At 40.9% G+C, this 16,424-nt stretch overlaps 3 protein-coding genes across 4 annotated transcripts in view; 2 read left to right on the forward strand and 1 right to left on the reverse strand.

Moving 5' to 3' along the window:
• On the forward strand, nucleotides 1-12,025 carry LOC119720793. 2 transcript variants are annotated; one of them, XM_038190639.1, is made up of 7 exons: nucleotides 1-359; nucleotides 6,972-7,098; nucleotides 7,969-8,178; nucleotides 8,683-8,750; nucleotides 9,597-9,786; nucleotides 10,250-10,415; nucleotides 10,953-12,025. In XM_038190639.1, the coding sequence occupies exons 1-7, from the start codon at nucleotides 114-116 to the stop codon at nucleotides 11,185-11,187; spliced, it is 1,242 nt and encodes a 413-aa protein (XP_038046567.1). In that variant the 5' UTR covers nucleotides 1-113; the 3' UTR covers nucleotides 11,188-12,025. The 2 variants fall into 2 exon arrangements, with proteins under 2 accessions (XP_038046567.1, XP_038046568.1); XM_038190640.1 differs by lacking the exon at nucleotides 1-359 and adding an exon at nucleotides 2,943-3,234.
• LOC119720794 (DNA repair protein SWI5 homolog) overlaps nucleotides 7,947-16,424 on the reverse strand; it is a 15,141-nt gene continuing 6,663 nt past the window's right edge. Inside the window, exons 2-6 of the mRNA XM_038190641.1 lie at nucleotides 13,932-14,001; nucleotides 13,651-13,772; nucleotides 12,635-12,729; nucleotides 12,284-12,373; nucleotides 7,947-8,185 (exon numbers count right to left, since the gene is read on the reverse strand). Of these exons, the coding sequence (XP_038046569.1) occupies nucleotides 12,309-12,373; nucleotides 12,635-12,729; nucleotides 13,651-13,772; nucleotides 13,932-14,001 (352 nt within the window). The 3' untranslated portion in view covers nucleotides 7,947-8,185; nucleotides 12,284-12,308. The remainder of the gene's footprint in view (nucleotides 8,186-12,283; nucleotides 12,374-12,634; nucleotides 12,730-13,650; nucleotides 13,773-13,931; nucleotides 14,002-16,424) is intronic.
• The window catches only part of LOC119720791 (treacle protein-like), a 16,603-nt gene continuing 16,088 nt past the window's right edge, over nucleotides 15,910-16,424 (forward strand). The window contains exon 1 of the mRNA XM_038190636.1: nucleotides 15,910-16,150. Within this exon, the coding sequence (XP_038046564.1) occupies nucleotides 16,097-16,150 (54 nt within the window). The 5' untranslated portion in view covers nucleotides 15,910-16,096. The remainder of the gene's footprint in view (nucleotides 16,151-16,424) is intronic.

Genomic DNA, 16,424 nt, shown 5'->3' on the forward strand with positions numbered 1-16,424 from the left:
ACTATCAACAAAAAAAGTTTACTTCTGTTCTGGGGATGTGAGAGCGTGCGACTGCCGAGGAGGGAAAGATATCTTGTTATATCTTCGGACTGGATGAAAATTGTGCCGGGAAAATGGCTGAAAAAGGGAACATCGAGAAGTCCAATCCAGTGGAGGCGACAGCCATGGCTAAGCAGATTCGCGAGCAACACGAGAGTAGCGGCTCGGTGTTGTCCCGGCCGCGGAAGACCGGCAGCGCTGGCTATTTCTCGGAGCGCTTGGCAAGCCTTTACGAGGTGGACTACTCACCCAAGACGGCCAAGCCCTCAGAGCCCCGTCCGTGCTCCGTCACCAGGAGGAACAATCCACACCCATCTCACGTAAGATTGCTACTCATTATTACGACAAGATAATAAACCTGGAAAAAATACACGCCACATTTTTTCTGAAATGTATCAAGTAAAAGAATGCCGCATTTGTGGCACAATATAAATCAACTTAATTAACTTAAAAAGTTGATAGAAGTTTTAATTTTAGCCCTTCCATTTTACGACTAGGAGGAACTTCAAAACTGTTTTTTTTTACTACTCAAACTAAATCAATGTGATCATAAGCATTGTGCCTTGAGAAATCTCATACAATATAACGGGCAAAAAAAACGCAAATTACATTTTGTTTTTGATAAGATTATGTTGCTTTTGGTTTTCGAATTTCACGTTTGCAAACAGCTCATCTGGTTTTATTACTTCTCACGTCAAGAACTTAACAATTTTATTTCGACCCTGCAACAGCTTATGACCAGAGAGAAAAGGGAATATCTTGGGCTTAGTCTTGAAAGTGATAGTGAGCGTTATTTTTAATTTTTTTTCTTCCACCAGGCCGGCCCTGCAAAACTGTGACACCTTTTAGACAATCTAATTTACTTGAAAATACTGGAATGATAGAAATTAAATCACACCGAGCCACTGCCAAAGTTAAATAACTTGGACCACTTACTGGATCTCAACAGAACATAATATTACAAGGCTTAATTTGACCGATTTAACGAGAAAACCACGCTCAAAGTGCAGATAGGACTGGTTTACCGGTACCAAATACCCTGCTGTGAATAATTCCACTTGAATATCATTCGGACAGATCATTAAAGGTGGTTACAATATACCCCCCAAAAAACGTGTCCGCGGGCAACTTTTTACGTGCGTTATAGCAGCGGAATCCAATTGGGAGACAACACATTCAATTTGTTTTTCTCTGTTTTCTGTTTTCTCAAAATGTTTAGTATCCACTTGCTGAAACTTCAACAAGTTGGTTATGTAGCCTTCTAAAGATTCGGAGACATTTTGTTCAAAATCAAACGAAAAATGCACAAAAGCAAACCTATAAACCTAGCCAATTCTCGCATCTCAGTTTAAGAAAGCTTTGTATGATAACGATACCGTCTCAACCCATGGCGACCACTGAATTGCAGTCATCAAACACCATGTTTACAGCGTCTATTTGTTTATTGTCCTGCCGTGGCGCGTCTTCTTGTGTAAACTCGTGTTCTGTATTGCAACCCCTTTAAATATACATTGCATATTATTAATATTTTATCGCATAGATCTAATTCACGGTATACAATAAGCGGGGGCGGCGCCTTTGAAAGACAAACGTTCATGGCCCACCTTTCATAATAAATACGTTTGAAAAACTACAGAAGATGTATTTTGTTCAATGTTCCTTAGGTTATAGAAACAATGAAGCAAGATTATACGGTGAGGATCGCATTACTATTAATGTATGATGTGCTCGGCCTGAATTCAAGGACGAAACAAACGAAGATAATGAAGACGATAAAGTTAACAATGGGCCATAAAACTGGCTCTGGGCGTTCACCCTTGGTAACGATAAACATGGATGTATTGGTACAAACCTTTGGGCTTGTGAACTTAGGGCAAGGGTATAACAAGAGTTATTGTAAGGGTGGAACCCGTGGGTATTTCTGGGGTTCCACAAAATGTACAAGCTTGAAGAAATCTGAAGACGATAAAGAAAGGGAATATTATTTAGACGGCCCTGAGCGAAACGATACTCATGATTTTCGTACTGAATTAAACCAGATAACAGATCAAATTCCACGTTTAAAAAATAGGGTGGAAGTTGAAATACTGCATAAAAAGAAAGTTGGTGAACAATGATATGGATATTACTTCCAGCAAAATCAACGGGCATAACACGAGTATCGTATTTACAAGAAAGTTCCCGTCTTATTTACAATTATTTTGTGTACGCATGTGTCAGTGCAACAAAGAAGAAGTTTGCGATCGAATCGAATAATCGATTGAAAAACCAACTAAAGTGACATTCTCACATCCCAACTGCTGCAATCTTCCTAACTACAGTTGGGACTGACCCGACTACCTTTCTTCATATAACAGAAACAACATTATCTCCCTCTTAATTAATGTTACTATTCAACAGATTCGGGTTTTTTTCCTCCAAACAAATCGAGCAACTAGATTTGTAGGATTTTTTCCTTCTTTTCAACCCTCTGATAATGGGCTATTATTTTGGATTTCTGCGCCGTACCACACACAAAAGATACATCTGAATTATTATCGGGCAGCAATGATATTTTTCGAACTTGGTCAATTAATTATTCAATAAATACATGTGGGAGGATCGTTTTGTTCGATGTCTCACTCGAAAATGAATTGCTGGGGGACAATTTAAAAACGAAAGCTATTTTCGGGGTGAAACTCGAAAAAAAAACACGCGCCTAGAGCAACTTCTAACTAGAAGGTAAAAAGGGCAATTTTGGGCAGAACTTGTGTCAATCGAGGGTTGAAAGTTTTGCAACTTATGCTGTGACTGCCAATACACAAAAGAAGGTCTGTAGTTGGTCAATCCCAGCTCTAGTAAAGTTGGGGAAAACATCAACTGCATGCTGGCCCATTCAAGGCTGGCTTGGCACGGGATAATGACCCCACACGGAGCGTCTGCCACTCACATGCCTGACCGACCCCGGGGGTAACGTACCGTACCCCTAGCAACGGGACACAATTACCCGCTGAACACTGCACTGTTCGTACGGTACGCGTGCCTTCATTGTACACGTACAAGCTCGGTTCAGCTTCGAGTTAAAACCACCACACGAGTGTGAAAAAAGTCGGTTTTTACACAGAATGTAGACAGTTTTTGGTAGATATTTTTAGTCAAGGAGTGATTTTCGTCAAGGGGTGACTGACAGGCGATATGGCTGCGCCATCGGAATCGGTAAGTGTTAATTAATTAGGTTTGTGGTTTCATAGATCGTCGAATTGAATCTAAGATCCGATTATGATCAGCTGATAAGGTTATGTACTGACATAAGGCACATCTTTTCCGTGCGAGTATTCCATAATTTATGGTCATCGTAGTCTAAATATTTGGGAATTAATACTCAAAATCCAACTTGTTCAGCATTGTAGTGTACATGCTTTTTCATAATTTCACTCAATACAGACAGTGTTGGGAACAATCAAAATAATATTACAATACATTATTTACAAAATATATATACCAATAAGACGATACGTAACTTCAGGCTTACTGTTGTCTTTGAAGAATACCCGTCTTTGAAAGAGGGGAAATAAATGGCAAAGTGGGAACTTGGATATATTCATTTAACTAAATTCGATTTTCAAAAAGGTGAAGATCTATTTCAAGGATTTTTTTATAAAGAAAATTTCTTTTCTGGAATAATTGTCAATGGACAGCATGGGGCAAATAAAAGCTAATGAAAAGAAAACAAACAGAAATACTAATGAATATCAATGTCTTATATTTATTGTTCAGTTATTTTTTTCAAAGGGATTTGTTGAAATAAAACAAAATAAATTAACTGATAAAATGAATATACAAACAATCAAATTAAAACCAAAGGAAACCAAAAATAAATATTCAATTTCATCATACACAACTGATAGTTACCAAAATTAAACAGTTCTGACAAATTAACAAGTAGTGATTTCAGTCAATCATGAATTTGTTTTTCTCGAAATCATATTAGAGATTTCTTTTCTCTCGAAATATAGAACTTGGTGCTGTAAATATGCTTGACAAAAACCTTAAAAAAGGTCATATCACAGACAGGAGTTCTGAAAAGCAGGGACTTCAGTTTTCACACTTTGATACAGCTCGACAATGATACAATGTGAATGTTGCCTCTCATCTATGAACATTGTGCTCAAAATAATACATTTATATTAGCAGCATGACACATGATAAATCCTATTCATTTCTATGGCAGTCAAGTTTGGACTCTTTATAGGTACATATCTGTGAAGTGCACCAGAACAAAAACCCGGTGAACTTTAGCACCTGAGCTCACTCTGTTCTAGATAAGTCATGTCAATGATACGTCAATACAGTTAAGTGCAATGGAGTGGTGTATTGAATTCACATTTTCGCGGGCGGGGTTTAACCCCCCCCCCCAATTTTCTGACAGAAAAACTGTGAGCAATGGTATTTCATATGTTTAATTATCAAATTAATCACAAGGGAAAATGACTAGGAAATCACCAGAAACGGGGTAAGGTAGCTCTGTAGGTAGGGCAACAGTACGTTGTTCCATAGGTTTCAGGTTCGAACCCTGCTCGTCAATTTTCTCTCTTTGCTCAAAAAATGTGTTCCCCTGACACCAAGTCTGATTTTACCCAAAGGAGTAATACTGTTTGATTTGTTGTTATTGTTTGGACTTCAAATTTTTCCTGAAATGCCCCATACAGTTTGTACACAAAATTCTCGAGGACTTGGGCTCGGATCCTCAGGTTAATTGTTATCTCAGGTAACCTATTGTTCCAAGTCCTCAATTTTGAGGGGAACCTGTATATTTTAACAAGAAAGTTTCATTATTATGGGAGTTGAAAAATGTATTTCTACATCATTATTTGATGTTTAAATTAAATCAAGACTATAGACAAGCCTATAGTTGGTCCAGGAGTGATACAAAATTCAATTTGATTGATTCAGAATGGTTTTTCACTGGAAGTCTGATTTTATTCATCTGGTCTACACAATGGGCCAGATTGAGCCCAATCATTGGCGTTTATGGGATATCCTACACGACAGCACTGCCCGGCTCACAAGTGACAGCCGGTCAGTCAGCCAGTCAGTGAAATGGGTGCAAAAAGGACACCACACTAGCTCTCTGGGAAATACAGGAAATATTGCAAATCGTGAAATTTTATTTTCAATTACTGTCCAGCAAAGGTCAACAAAAACGGAGCACAGAGTGTTTGAGCCTGTAAGGCAGACTACACTTAAAAGCTAAGTGTCAATATTTGTGTGTTTGCACTGACAGGCCCCAGGCAGGGCATAGTTGACAGTCTCTTGTAGTAAACTGCCTAATAAGTAGTCCTCTGCCAGTGTCGTATATAAACAATCTGAAGTGGAAGGGAACCATGACAACTGGTGCACTGTGGACAGTGGTTTGTTGTGGTCTGGTTCCTAGGATATTGTATGGACTAAGAAAGTTTGTCCTGAAAAAAAAAACCCACCAAACTTGGGCTGTTATTTTAGTTTTTATAGACTTACATACCCTATCTCACTTTGTGTTCAAGTTTTTGAATTCAAACAGTTGTTTGGCAACATCTGAAAGTTGTAACAAGCATGAAAAAATATGCATCGACATGAACTATTAGCTTTTACTGAGATTGCTGTAAAAAACGAGGCTGAAATAGAATAATTTTCTGCTAGGAATTTGCTCTTAAAGACAAAACACACAGGCATCCTTGTGCAAACTTTAACCAGCATTTCACTAGTCTGTTTATGTACCTGTATCAAACTTTCCTCGGATAAAATATACTATTTCAATTACATTGTATACACAGTGTATAACAACACACAGCTGTTTTACTCTATTGGCACAGTAAATCATTCTTTTTCCCCCCAAAAATAATTAGGCAATAAAAAGTCATACCCCACTATTCCCAGTGATCAAAATGACTCCTGAAGGTCACCGAATAGTTGCCAAGATGTGGATCGAGTCTTTTCCAAAAGTTCATTCAGCTGTTTGCTGACAGTTTTCCTTGTTGAATGACAACAGAAGTGGACAATGGCAGGATTTCATGTTCGTGTTTGACAAGCAGGCTTCTCTACTGGTGCTTATACAGCTGGGATTATCCTCTTATTGAAGTGTGTACTTTTGTGTTGACAGTCGAGGCATCCCCATCCCTTCTTAAGTACAGATTACCATCTGAGTGGATAGCAGACTTGTACCTTGTCTACTTATTAGAGTATCTTTGCTTATGAGAAAAAACGTGGTGATCATGGCTTGTGTCCTTGGGCAAGACAATTTACGACAGCTGCCTCTAGATCCAAACAACGTGGGGATCATGGTGCTTGTGTTCTTGGCAAGATACTTGCCTCTCTCACCACGTGTGGATCAGAATGCTTGTGTTCTTGGGCGAGACCCTTTACGACATGCCTCTAGATCCAAAACAATGTGGGGATCGTGGGGATCATGGTGCTTGTGTTCTTGGCAAGATACTTGCCTCTATCACCACGTGGGGATCAGAGTGCTTGTGTTCTTGGGCAGGACCCTTTACGACAGCTGCCTCTAGATCCAAAAACAACGTGGGGATCGTGGGGATCATGGTGCTTGTGTTCTTGGCAAGATACTTGCCTCTCTCACCACGTGGTTATCAGAGTGCTTGTGTTCTTGGGCAAGACGCTTTACTTAAATGGCCTCCCTCGCAATGCAAGGATCACGGTGCTCATGTTCTTGAACACGATGCTTTACTAAAATTGTTTCTCAAACAATGCGGGGATGAAGGTGCATGTGTTCTTAGGCATGATGCTTTACATCAATTGAGCATTAATGGTTACCTGGTCAGCTTCTCTCTAAGATTGCCCTAAATATTGAACTGCTGAATAGCATGGCCTGCTGATAAAGGGGTAATAGTGTTTTTGCACCGATGAATAGGGGTAAATAATCATTTCTACATTGACGCTTGTTTTTTTCTGCGCAGATGTTTATGAATTGGAAGGTGCCGACGCGTCTGATCGTCGACGAGCCGACCTACCAGCAGCAACAGGAGCGATTGTTGCTGGATAGCAAGCAGCGCTTCTATGAGGACATCAACGGTGAACGCAAATGTACGTACATATACTGGATATTTCCCGTCGACATAATGAAACACTGCATATTAGCGCTGCTTGAGATCGTGCTTTAAATTTGTTAGTTTGGGTGCAACTAGCAAGCTTTCACTTTTTAGACAACACTGAGTATACAGAGCTCTTAAAACTACATCAGTGAAGGGCAAAACTCAACAAAATCGGGCCGACGCCAAATTCCATTTTACAAATTATTTTCATATCCGTTTTCGTTGGACCAATTTCCCCAGTATAGTAAACACCATACAATCAACTCTGCGGTGTATTTGATGGAGACATGCATCAAACGTCACAATTTGATTTTTGACAATTCTATGGATCTGTGGATTAGGCTTGGACTATATTTCCATAATATCGTTTTAGTGACAATACTTTTTTTGATACCGAGCAATACCGAATGATGTTATCAAAATACCATAATACCAACGACCTTGGTGCGGAATTTCATTACGATTTTTTAAATATCGGTCTTAAATGTGACAAGTTGTGTGCAAAAGCCCTTTAAAAAGTGAGAGGAACATGCATGGCCAGATCTGAGCTATATGAATAATGGTTTAAATTCCTTGTAGTCACGGTATCTAGATAAGTTGAAATGTGTGCTTGACTAGTCATCCAGCAAGACCTTTGAAGTTCTGCCCATGCTGCCTGTTTGTGGTTTCCCTAATACCACGTTTCTTATCCCATTTTGATAATACCGAATACCGAATTGTGACGGTATACCATTGACTGTCAAAATGAAATATATCGCACAAGCCTACTGTGGAGGGATCAGTGAAGTTTTGAGTTTCATATTATCACCCAATTTTAAAGAGGTAAGGAAACTTTAAGTGTTTCAAAATGGGTATCTTACAGACACGAGCACCGGCGGCAACAACGTCCTGAAGGAAGTGGGTATGCTTCGCGGGATGAACCCCTCCCTCCTGCCATCTCGCCGGACGGTCCGCACCTCCACCACCCACCACGTACCTGCCTACGGGATGCTCAAACACTCCAGGGAAAAGGACATGGAGGAGGAGTTCAAGCAGGCGTCCGGGGTGGGGGGCAAGGCAGCGACGCCCGGGGGTAAGTCCTGGAAAGAGGGAAGATACAAGAAGATTTTGGGATGTTTATAGTTTTTGTCCAAGATGTGGATTTTATTCCCAAATACAGCTGGTCACTGACAAACGCAGTCTAGCCACTGCAACAGTAAAGGTTGCAATATCAACAATGTGAATCAAATCCAATCCTGGGAATTTTGGCAGTGCTATCCGGAAAATTCCAAGCATACCTCATGTGCGTGCATAAGCTTAAAAAAACACAGCGGAAGTGATGCCAGTCAATCCCCAGTACCTATTTATACACCTGGGTGGAGAGGGGCAAGTGGGGTAAATTGGCCTGCCCAAGGACACAACATGTGGCCAACATCTGGATTCAAATTCCTTACCCTCTGATCATGGGGCACACAGATTCTGTGGTAATTACAACTGATGTACGGCAGATCCCATCAACTTCCTTTTATTGGATTAACATTTGTTGTTTTAATACTGTCAACTTTTAATTTCTGTCATGTTTCATTTCCATAAACAGTGCCCAAGTTACCCGCAGTGCCTCAATCACCACGGAAACAAAGAGGAAGCCCTGATCTCAATTCGCAGGTAATTTTATCCTGATAAAACATTGCCAGATATACAAGACTAAAACTCAGATCTGATCATCCTTGCTAGCCAAAACTTAAAACTCAGATCGTCTTACCCTCATTCAGCGTAAGACAGTACCATGGCAAACTGAGTCTACATATTTTACTTCTCATGACACTTCCAAATATGGATTGACACAACTTCTGTCCAATCAGAACACTTGTTACAAAATGACCACCACCACAAACTTATCTATTGGACAACCGTCCCAACCTCCTACTACATCCTGGCCTTTGGCTGCCACTGGCTAGGTCCTTACTCCAACAAATGTATCTCTACCATGATTCCAGAGGCACTGAATGGAAATTCTCTGCTGATCATGTACGCTGGTTACTCAACAAAAATGCCGAACATTTCGCTCACATCCGTCTCATGTAACGGTACGGTCGCCATATTTTTAGTTGCCTAAAATAACTGCACCAAAAGGCTGCATGTAATGTGTTCTCCTGTTAGCTTACCACCTCCAGAAAAATCACTTCATAGATCAAGAATCGTGAATATTTCAGAGTCTAGGCAGACAATCTGATTGGCTGACAATGAGTACCAAAATAGTTAATAAGTGGAATCGGTTTGTCAGGGAAGACTCACAATGTAAATGGTAAGACTACCCTGGCTAGTGAGGATGACTCCAAAAGCGAGACTGAAACTCAGGCTCAGTATGCAGGACTCGGTCTCGGACTCGGATTGAAAATTGAAAGTAAAAAGGAATAACTCAGATGTAATGGACTTGACCACAACACTTCACCAGCTAATGCACTGTTTGATAAAGTAACCAATTTGGGTTGTCATTTCTATGTATAACAGATGTCGCGCAACCTGCGGCCCCGAGCCGTGCCGGCCGCCCAGAACTGGCTGAAGACGGCCGGGAATAGCGAGACCAAGATCATCAACAATGCCATGAAGGCGGCCGACCTGGATAGGACACTGGGACGCACCCTGCAGCCTGACGCCAAGAAGGCTGTGGAGAAGTGGCTCACGACCGCCAATGAAAAAGGTATGACATGCCATGGAATCTTTCATTTTTCTTTTGCAGATAATTTGCAACTATACGGTCTGATCGTGTGATGTCAAAGTACCAAGTGACCATCCGGTTTCCCCAGATCGGCCACCATTGCAGTAGGCAAGTGTTTGGTTTGCAACCACGTTGTACGTTGTGAACTAGACAGTAGGGCTTATTTTCAAGTAAAATAACCACAAACTCTTTGTCAAATGGCAGAATGTCACCATCTGTGCCGTGTACGGTTGTCATAATCATGCCAACCAAGCACTGGGTGTTGGATCCACGTTTTTGCCACCCATCACAGCTTTGAAGGCATACCCTTTACCTACTGCGCCCAGTGCTACTTAATCTTTGCTTACTACAATGGCAACGCTGACTTTCCGGTACCTGGATGTAGGCCAGGTCATGTGAGTCAGTGAGCGCCCTCTATTGATCCATTATACTCATTTGTTATTAGATCGCGAGGTAGCCATTGAGTTTTTCGGCTCGCTGGCTGGCAGCAAGCTGATGGGTGCGAAGGACGTCATCTCCGACCATCAGATTCACACTGACTGCAAAGGCCAGGCGACGTGCAAGATATGTGACGGGGCTAGGCTCCAGCAGGTCATGGACGCGCTGAAAAAGTAAGTAATAAACGTCCATGCTAAACTCTTTCGACGCCTGACTCTCTCTTTGTCACCATTTAGGGAGCACTTGGAGTGTCATGGCCGAGTGGTTAAGAGCACCATACTCAAGCTCTGGTGTTTCTGGTCAGCAGAGTTTGGGTTCGAGTTCCGGTCTTGACACTTGACTTGTGTCCTTAAGCAAGGCACTTAACCATTACTGCTTCGTCCTTCGGATGGGACATAAAGCCATCGGTCCTGTATGTTTTGTAATGCATGCAAAAGAACCCAGTAACACTAATCGCTTGTTTCTGACAGTGGCTGCAATATGCGTCGCAGCACCTTGTGAACCCTTTTAAGGTGCCACATAAAATGGGTCTCATATTTCAAATACTTCATTTACCTGTCTTCAAAATAAATTCATATTAATTATCGCCTTGAGTACCTAATTGTTGGTAGATATGTGCGCTACATAAGACTCCGGTATTATTACTATTATTATTACTTGTGTACAACGTCAACATTTAATACCATGGCATTTTCTTAATACAATTTCAGAGGGAAACCTGTAGCATCTATCACCCTCAAGAAGGACCCTAAGCAACCAGGGCAGGTGGACCGACGCCTACAGCTTCTGACCCCCTATACCCGCAGCCACAAGAACGAGTTCCAGACCTGGCACCACCTGCCTGTCTTCAAGCACACCGGGCCGGTATCCAACACCATCGCGCTCTTCACGCGACCCCATCGACCAATCCCAAGACACTTCACCATCCACCCAGAGTGGGAATAGTTCCAAAATATTGCATTTTAACTACTCTTTTTTTTTAAACTCAATTATAACCACACCATATTAAAATGTAGCTAAAGAGTAACCTTACATGTATATCCGAGAATTCGAGCAGGTTCAGTGTCTACTTTTACATGCTTCTTCACTCGTTAAAAACATGTACCTTATATTTGAAAAAAAAATCCATTTACTGAATTATAACCACGTTTAAAAAAAAAACGTAGCTCGAGAGTACTTTTTTGGTATTTATTAAATAACACAAGTGAGACACTAATACTTAATAAAAAAAAGTAGAATCAATGGAAAAATATTTGATTTGTTGAGTAAATGTTGACATAAAAATAAAAAGTGCTTAAAAATTGCTCACACTCAGTTGTGCATTAAAATTAAGAAAATGTACTAAGAAATTACTTCGACATGAGTGTGTAAGTTTGAACCTATATGTTGCCATGATCAAAAGGGTTCAAAGAACAACTGTTATTTTAAGAAATGAAAATTTCAGCTCGAAAGAAACCACTTTTTGTTTAGTTGTTTACTGATAAAGTAATACATTTTAGTTTTGTACTGTCTGCTGGCATGCTAATGGTACGTATTTTTTGGTGTATTTAATGGTTTACGGTGGGTTTTGTGTTACTGCTTTGTGTCACTTCTTTAAGTGAATATTTGGTCAAATACTACACATACCGTATCTTCACAATATTTATAACATTCTCACCCTACAAACCTGCTGGGTCTTTCAGTCTACACTGTTGTTGCAAAACAAAATGTTGTTTTTAGTTTTTGAAAGTTTATGTTACGAATTGTAAAAGCTTTATGCACAATAAAATGCTCAGCACTTTAAGATTGTTTATGTGTGGTCTTCAAAATTAAGAATTTTCAGCAAAACATTCAAACACTGGCCGTTATGAATGGCTCCGAGCGCAGAGACCAGAGGGTGTTTTTTTTAACCATTTTAAGAGCCCCAGGAGAGGGGGGTGTGAGGTAGGGGTGGGGGTGTGAGATAGGGGTGGGGTGGGGGGGGGGGCTTGGGAGGAGGAGGGGGAGGGGAGGGGCAAGGCGACCCAAGAAACAGAGAAAAAGAAAAGGATCATATACTCACATGGCTTCTTCGCTGAACGCTTCAGTCAGTCGTCGAGGTTGAGACCAAATCGTTCATACAGATCTTTGGTTGTCACACCTTCAACGAGTGCTACCAGAAACATGCAACAAGAACTACAGGTCAAAAAGCAGTTGTTGCGCAGTTGCTGTGGTGAAATAATCACTGAACATGTACATACCAAGCACAAATGAAATTAGCAAGAATGAGTGGGTCATTTTTGGTGAGGCGCATGTTGATGTCAATGTGCGCAGGGCCTGATGGCACCAAGCTTGCACAGCAAAAGTCAATCCCCCCCTTTCCCGTCCCTTGGATCCTTGCAAAAACCATTCTGTGCAAATCTCGGAGCCCTACCAATTTTTCCCAGCAGCATCTGTCCAGTGTCCTTCAGCTCGTTGTACTCGTGCATCTTCTCAATATGGGTCTGAAGTTCCTCCTCACAATAACCCCTGGTGACAAATAAAGACATTAGAAATTTTTACTTCTATGAAAAAAACTTTGCCTTAAGTAGGGCTGTGCATCTTAGGCCAAGTTCGGGCAAGGACCATTAGTCGACTAGTGGTTGATTTGTGACGTACCTTACGCCTGCGCACTGATAGCAACGTGCGAACGTCTCTAGTCAAACGCTGGTCAAAATGTCATCGCAAAACTCCTGGATCCTGGCTCTCTGCTAGCGTTATGAATGCGCGCGGCTATTGGTTACCAGCGAAGCAACCAACCCCAGTAGGCTGGTTCCAAATACATGTAGTCGACTAGCGTAGTCAACCACAGTCGACTAGGCAGAGTTCGGGCAAGCGTTAGTCGAACTATGGTTAACTATAGTCCTTGCGCGAACTTGGCCCGAGTAGCTCGACCGCTGATGTCAGGAACCGGTTCCAGATTATGGGATCAGGTGCCCGTAACCAACTTTACAAATTACTTAGTAACTTCTCAGGCAATGAAAGAGAAAGGTTTTGATTTTCAATTGTGGGAATTTTCAATATGAAAACCAGGCTTCATGGGAAAACAAAACATATTTCACGTTATGAAGCTCCTTAAAGTTGCAGTTTACACCGTAAAGCTAAAAAGCTGACTATACAGTGTACACACTTGAATGAACCACCAAATGGAGTCGTATTATCGTGCGGACCTTTATGAACAATCTAAACAGCATCTTTGGCGATTTGAATTTTGGGGGTTGGGTTTCTTTAACGGGTAACCTGGTGACCCTTTTTTTTTCTACCCGTAAATGCACACCTGTAGCCTTAAATTATGAGGAGATTTTGGAACATTCAGTTAGCCTACGAAGGGTCAAAATAACCGACCAGTAATTTGTTTTGTTTGTTTTACAAGGGTGAGATTTGACAATTGTAAGATAGAGATGATCTTACTCATTTGTCAGGGACGCAATTTCCGCTTGTAGTTCCTCGGCACTTTGTTGCAAGTTTTCAACTTCTTTTGTTAAATTCTCCTTTGATTCTGTAGGCTTTGACGAATCTGTTTGAACTCTCACCTGCAAAAAAAATTGGAATTTCAAAAATTAAAAAAAAATTGAAAAGTGCAGTCATTATCATATAGCAATTTTTCCAGCTAATGTCCTTCCATATTATGGAAATTTACAATAAACAAACTATCAATACAAAGTTTATTATTGATTTCGAAATCTACTTACCGGAGATTTGAAATTGTCATGTTTGAGGCGTTTCCTTGCCGAGCCACTAAGAGAGTGCCTTGATGGAAATCTAAGTAATAAAAGAGAAATTATTTCAAACAATGAATGACTTGTGACTTGGAAAGTACTTCCGATTAACCCTCCTATAAAGATGCAAACATACATTCTGTGCCAAGTTTTCCTTTCAGTTTCAGTCAAATCAATCAAGTGACTGCTTTCAACATGCAAGAATTCCCAGCCTCCTTAAAGCAGGATTGACTTGCTGTGACTGTTTATGTAACTTGATACAGCTATGCTTTGACTGTGGGTGATTTCCCCACCCCTCCCCACATTGTTACCATTGGCGTACAACATGGAAAGGCGGTAATCCTTACTTTTAGGACACCTCTATTTTGTAAGAGTTCTGTTCAAAACTGACTTTTGCAGATGACTGTCCAGTACCAAAGTGACTTTTGCAGGCTAAAGAAGTCTTTTTTCTTCAGACAAACTCATGTTAGTTATAATTTTGAAAGCACTTTCAAAGAAAATGTGACTTTCCTACCTTTTTTGCAGTTCGCCATCTTGCTTTTTAAATTTATTTTCTGTTTGTCATCGTCGTCTTTAACCCCTCATAAATCAAAACCCTGCCCTCTTTCTACAAAATCAAACCTGCTGATATTCAAGAGGTGTCATTGCCAAATGTTCAAATGTGTCAATAAATATCAGAATGTCACTTTTGAGTGTCATAGTCAGCTGTTTTGGTGAGTCTTTTAACCTTATATAGGAAAGGGGTCCTAAAAGTAAGGATTACCGGAAAGGCAATCACTAGTGCGCCTCACGTATGTATGTCAGAGATTGTCACTTAAATTTTGCCCAAAGGGTGGGGATTTTGTCACTTCAAAAGTGACAATCCCCACATCTTGGGTGGGGCAGCTGGGGAGAGGGAGAGGGGGGGGGGGACAATTAAAAGGCGCATTCACAGCAAGATCCAACCAAATGTAATTAATATATAATAATAATCTCATAATTCTGCATCCTTCCTCAATTTTCTTCCAGTCATTGTTATGACTACCTATGAACGGGCGTTGAATGGAGACTTGTCGACGATAACGACGATGAATTTGAAGGCCCTGCCATTGCATTTCCAACCTTGCCTTTGTCAACTTCAGCAGTCTGCAACTTTCCACATTGCGTAAATATTCTGCTTTTGGGGGCATTACGAGCAGGCGTCTGGTGGTTTAAATCGGCTTGCTCTTGTTGCAGCTCCTCACAAGTTCTTTTCCTTGTGTTGGCAGTCTCGCCTTGACCTAAATCATCTTGCTCCTCGTTTTTAGAGCGTGGTCCCTCTTCAGTGCACACTTGAATAGGTTTTGCCTGCTGAACATGCTGAAGTTGTTTTGAAATTGAAGTTGAACTTGAAGGCGAAGAAAACAACGAAATTTCGGCCGCTCGTTTTCGTCTTGCAGCTCCCAAATAACGCCTTTTTGTTCCTGTAGCCGGAGTTCGGTTTGTACCTGTTTCAGTTGGCGACGACATGACTTAAAAAGGAGAATTCAGACTTTAGAGGCTAGGCACGAAAGGTAAAATTCGACACACAACTTCTTCGCCAGACAAATTTCCCGCAACTACACGTTACTTCCGGTTGTAAATTGACAACCGCGAGTTGGGCGATCTTTCACGTCTGCGTGTGCGCCATGGTGTTACAATGCCGTTCACTGTTCAGAAAATAGCCCACTTGGGCTACAGAGGGTGTACACAGTAACTACAGACGCTTTGAACCCTTTAACTTACTAGAAATCTGATAAGTAGTGCTGAACCAACTTTTGATATTTCCATGGAAAAGAATTATTTTCCATGTTAAGAGTTTAAATCAAATGTGTATAAGGCCAAAAGAGAAATACAGACCTTTAACCTACAAATTCCAAATCAATTTAGAGCAAAAATGCATAAAAATTGTTGAACGCGGTGCACCACTTAAACTTTATTTTCAGTAACCCGGAGAGTCTTTTGAGAATAGTTGTTGATCGATTGTCGGAGGTCGGGCCGCGCCGGTACAAATGTCAATACAAATTTGGCGTTTTAAGTGGTTTTAAAGTCCAGGATTTTGGTTGCAATGTGCCCGTACGGATGAACATGTAACGCTGCCCTATTCTTGATGTTTCGATCGTGCAAAAGAAAATCGCAACATGGAAGATGCGCTCGCCCAAAAATACGATCGAATACAGCAGTTTGCTACACGGGTGAGTAACCGTACGAACTTTCGAAGTTTACATTGCAGGAATGAGGACCGAGTTGGTTTAATTCAGCCGAGTTTACGTTTGCCTTGCTTAAATTTAGGCTTTATCACTGATCGGTGTCACCGGTCCATGCCATATATGCGTGTAACTGCTTGTAGTACTACAAGAACTAAAGTAGTGTTGATTTCATATTATTTGTTTTTATTTAATCCATACAGCAGTGTAGTCCGAGTAACTTGGAGTTGAACCCAACTTATATCGCCTTTTTTAACATTCG

Source organism: Patiria miniata, unplaced genomic scaffold (genome assembly GCF_015706575.1).
Source record: "Patiria miniata isolate m_02_andy unplaced genomic scaffold, ASM1570657v1 HiC_scaffold_9, whole genome shotgun sequence".
Lineage (NCBI taxonomy): Eukaryota > Metazoa > Echinodermata > Asteroidea > Valvatida > Asterinidae > Patiria > Patiria miniata.

What these genes read in the sequence shown, in the direction of transcription:
- LOC119720793 (XM_038190639.1), top strand. Translation starts at nt 114, where the DNA reads ATGGCTGAAAAAGGGAACATCGAGAAGTCCAATCCAGTGGAGGCGACA. An exon ending in ACAATCCACACCCATCTCAC is followed by an intron (nt 360 to 6,971) that starts GTAAGATTGCTA and finishes TTTTCTGCGCAG; the next exon opens with ATGTTTATGAATTGGAAGGT. An exon ending in CACGACCGCCAATGAAAAAG is followed by an intron (nt 9,787 to 10,249) that starts GTATGACATGCC and finishes ATTTGTTATTAG; the next exon opens with ATCGCGAGGTAGCCATTGAG.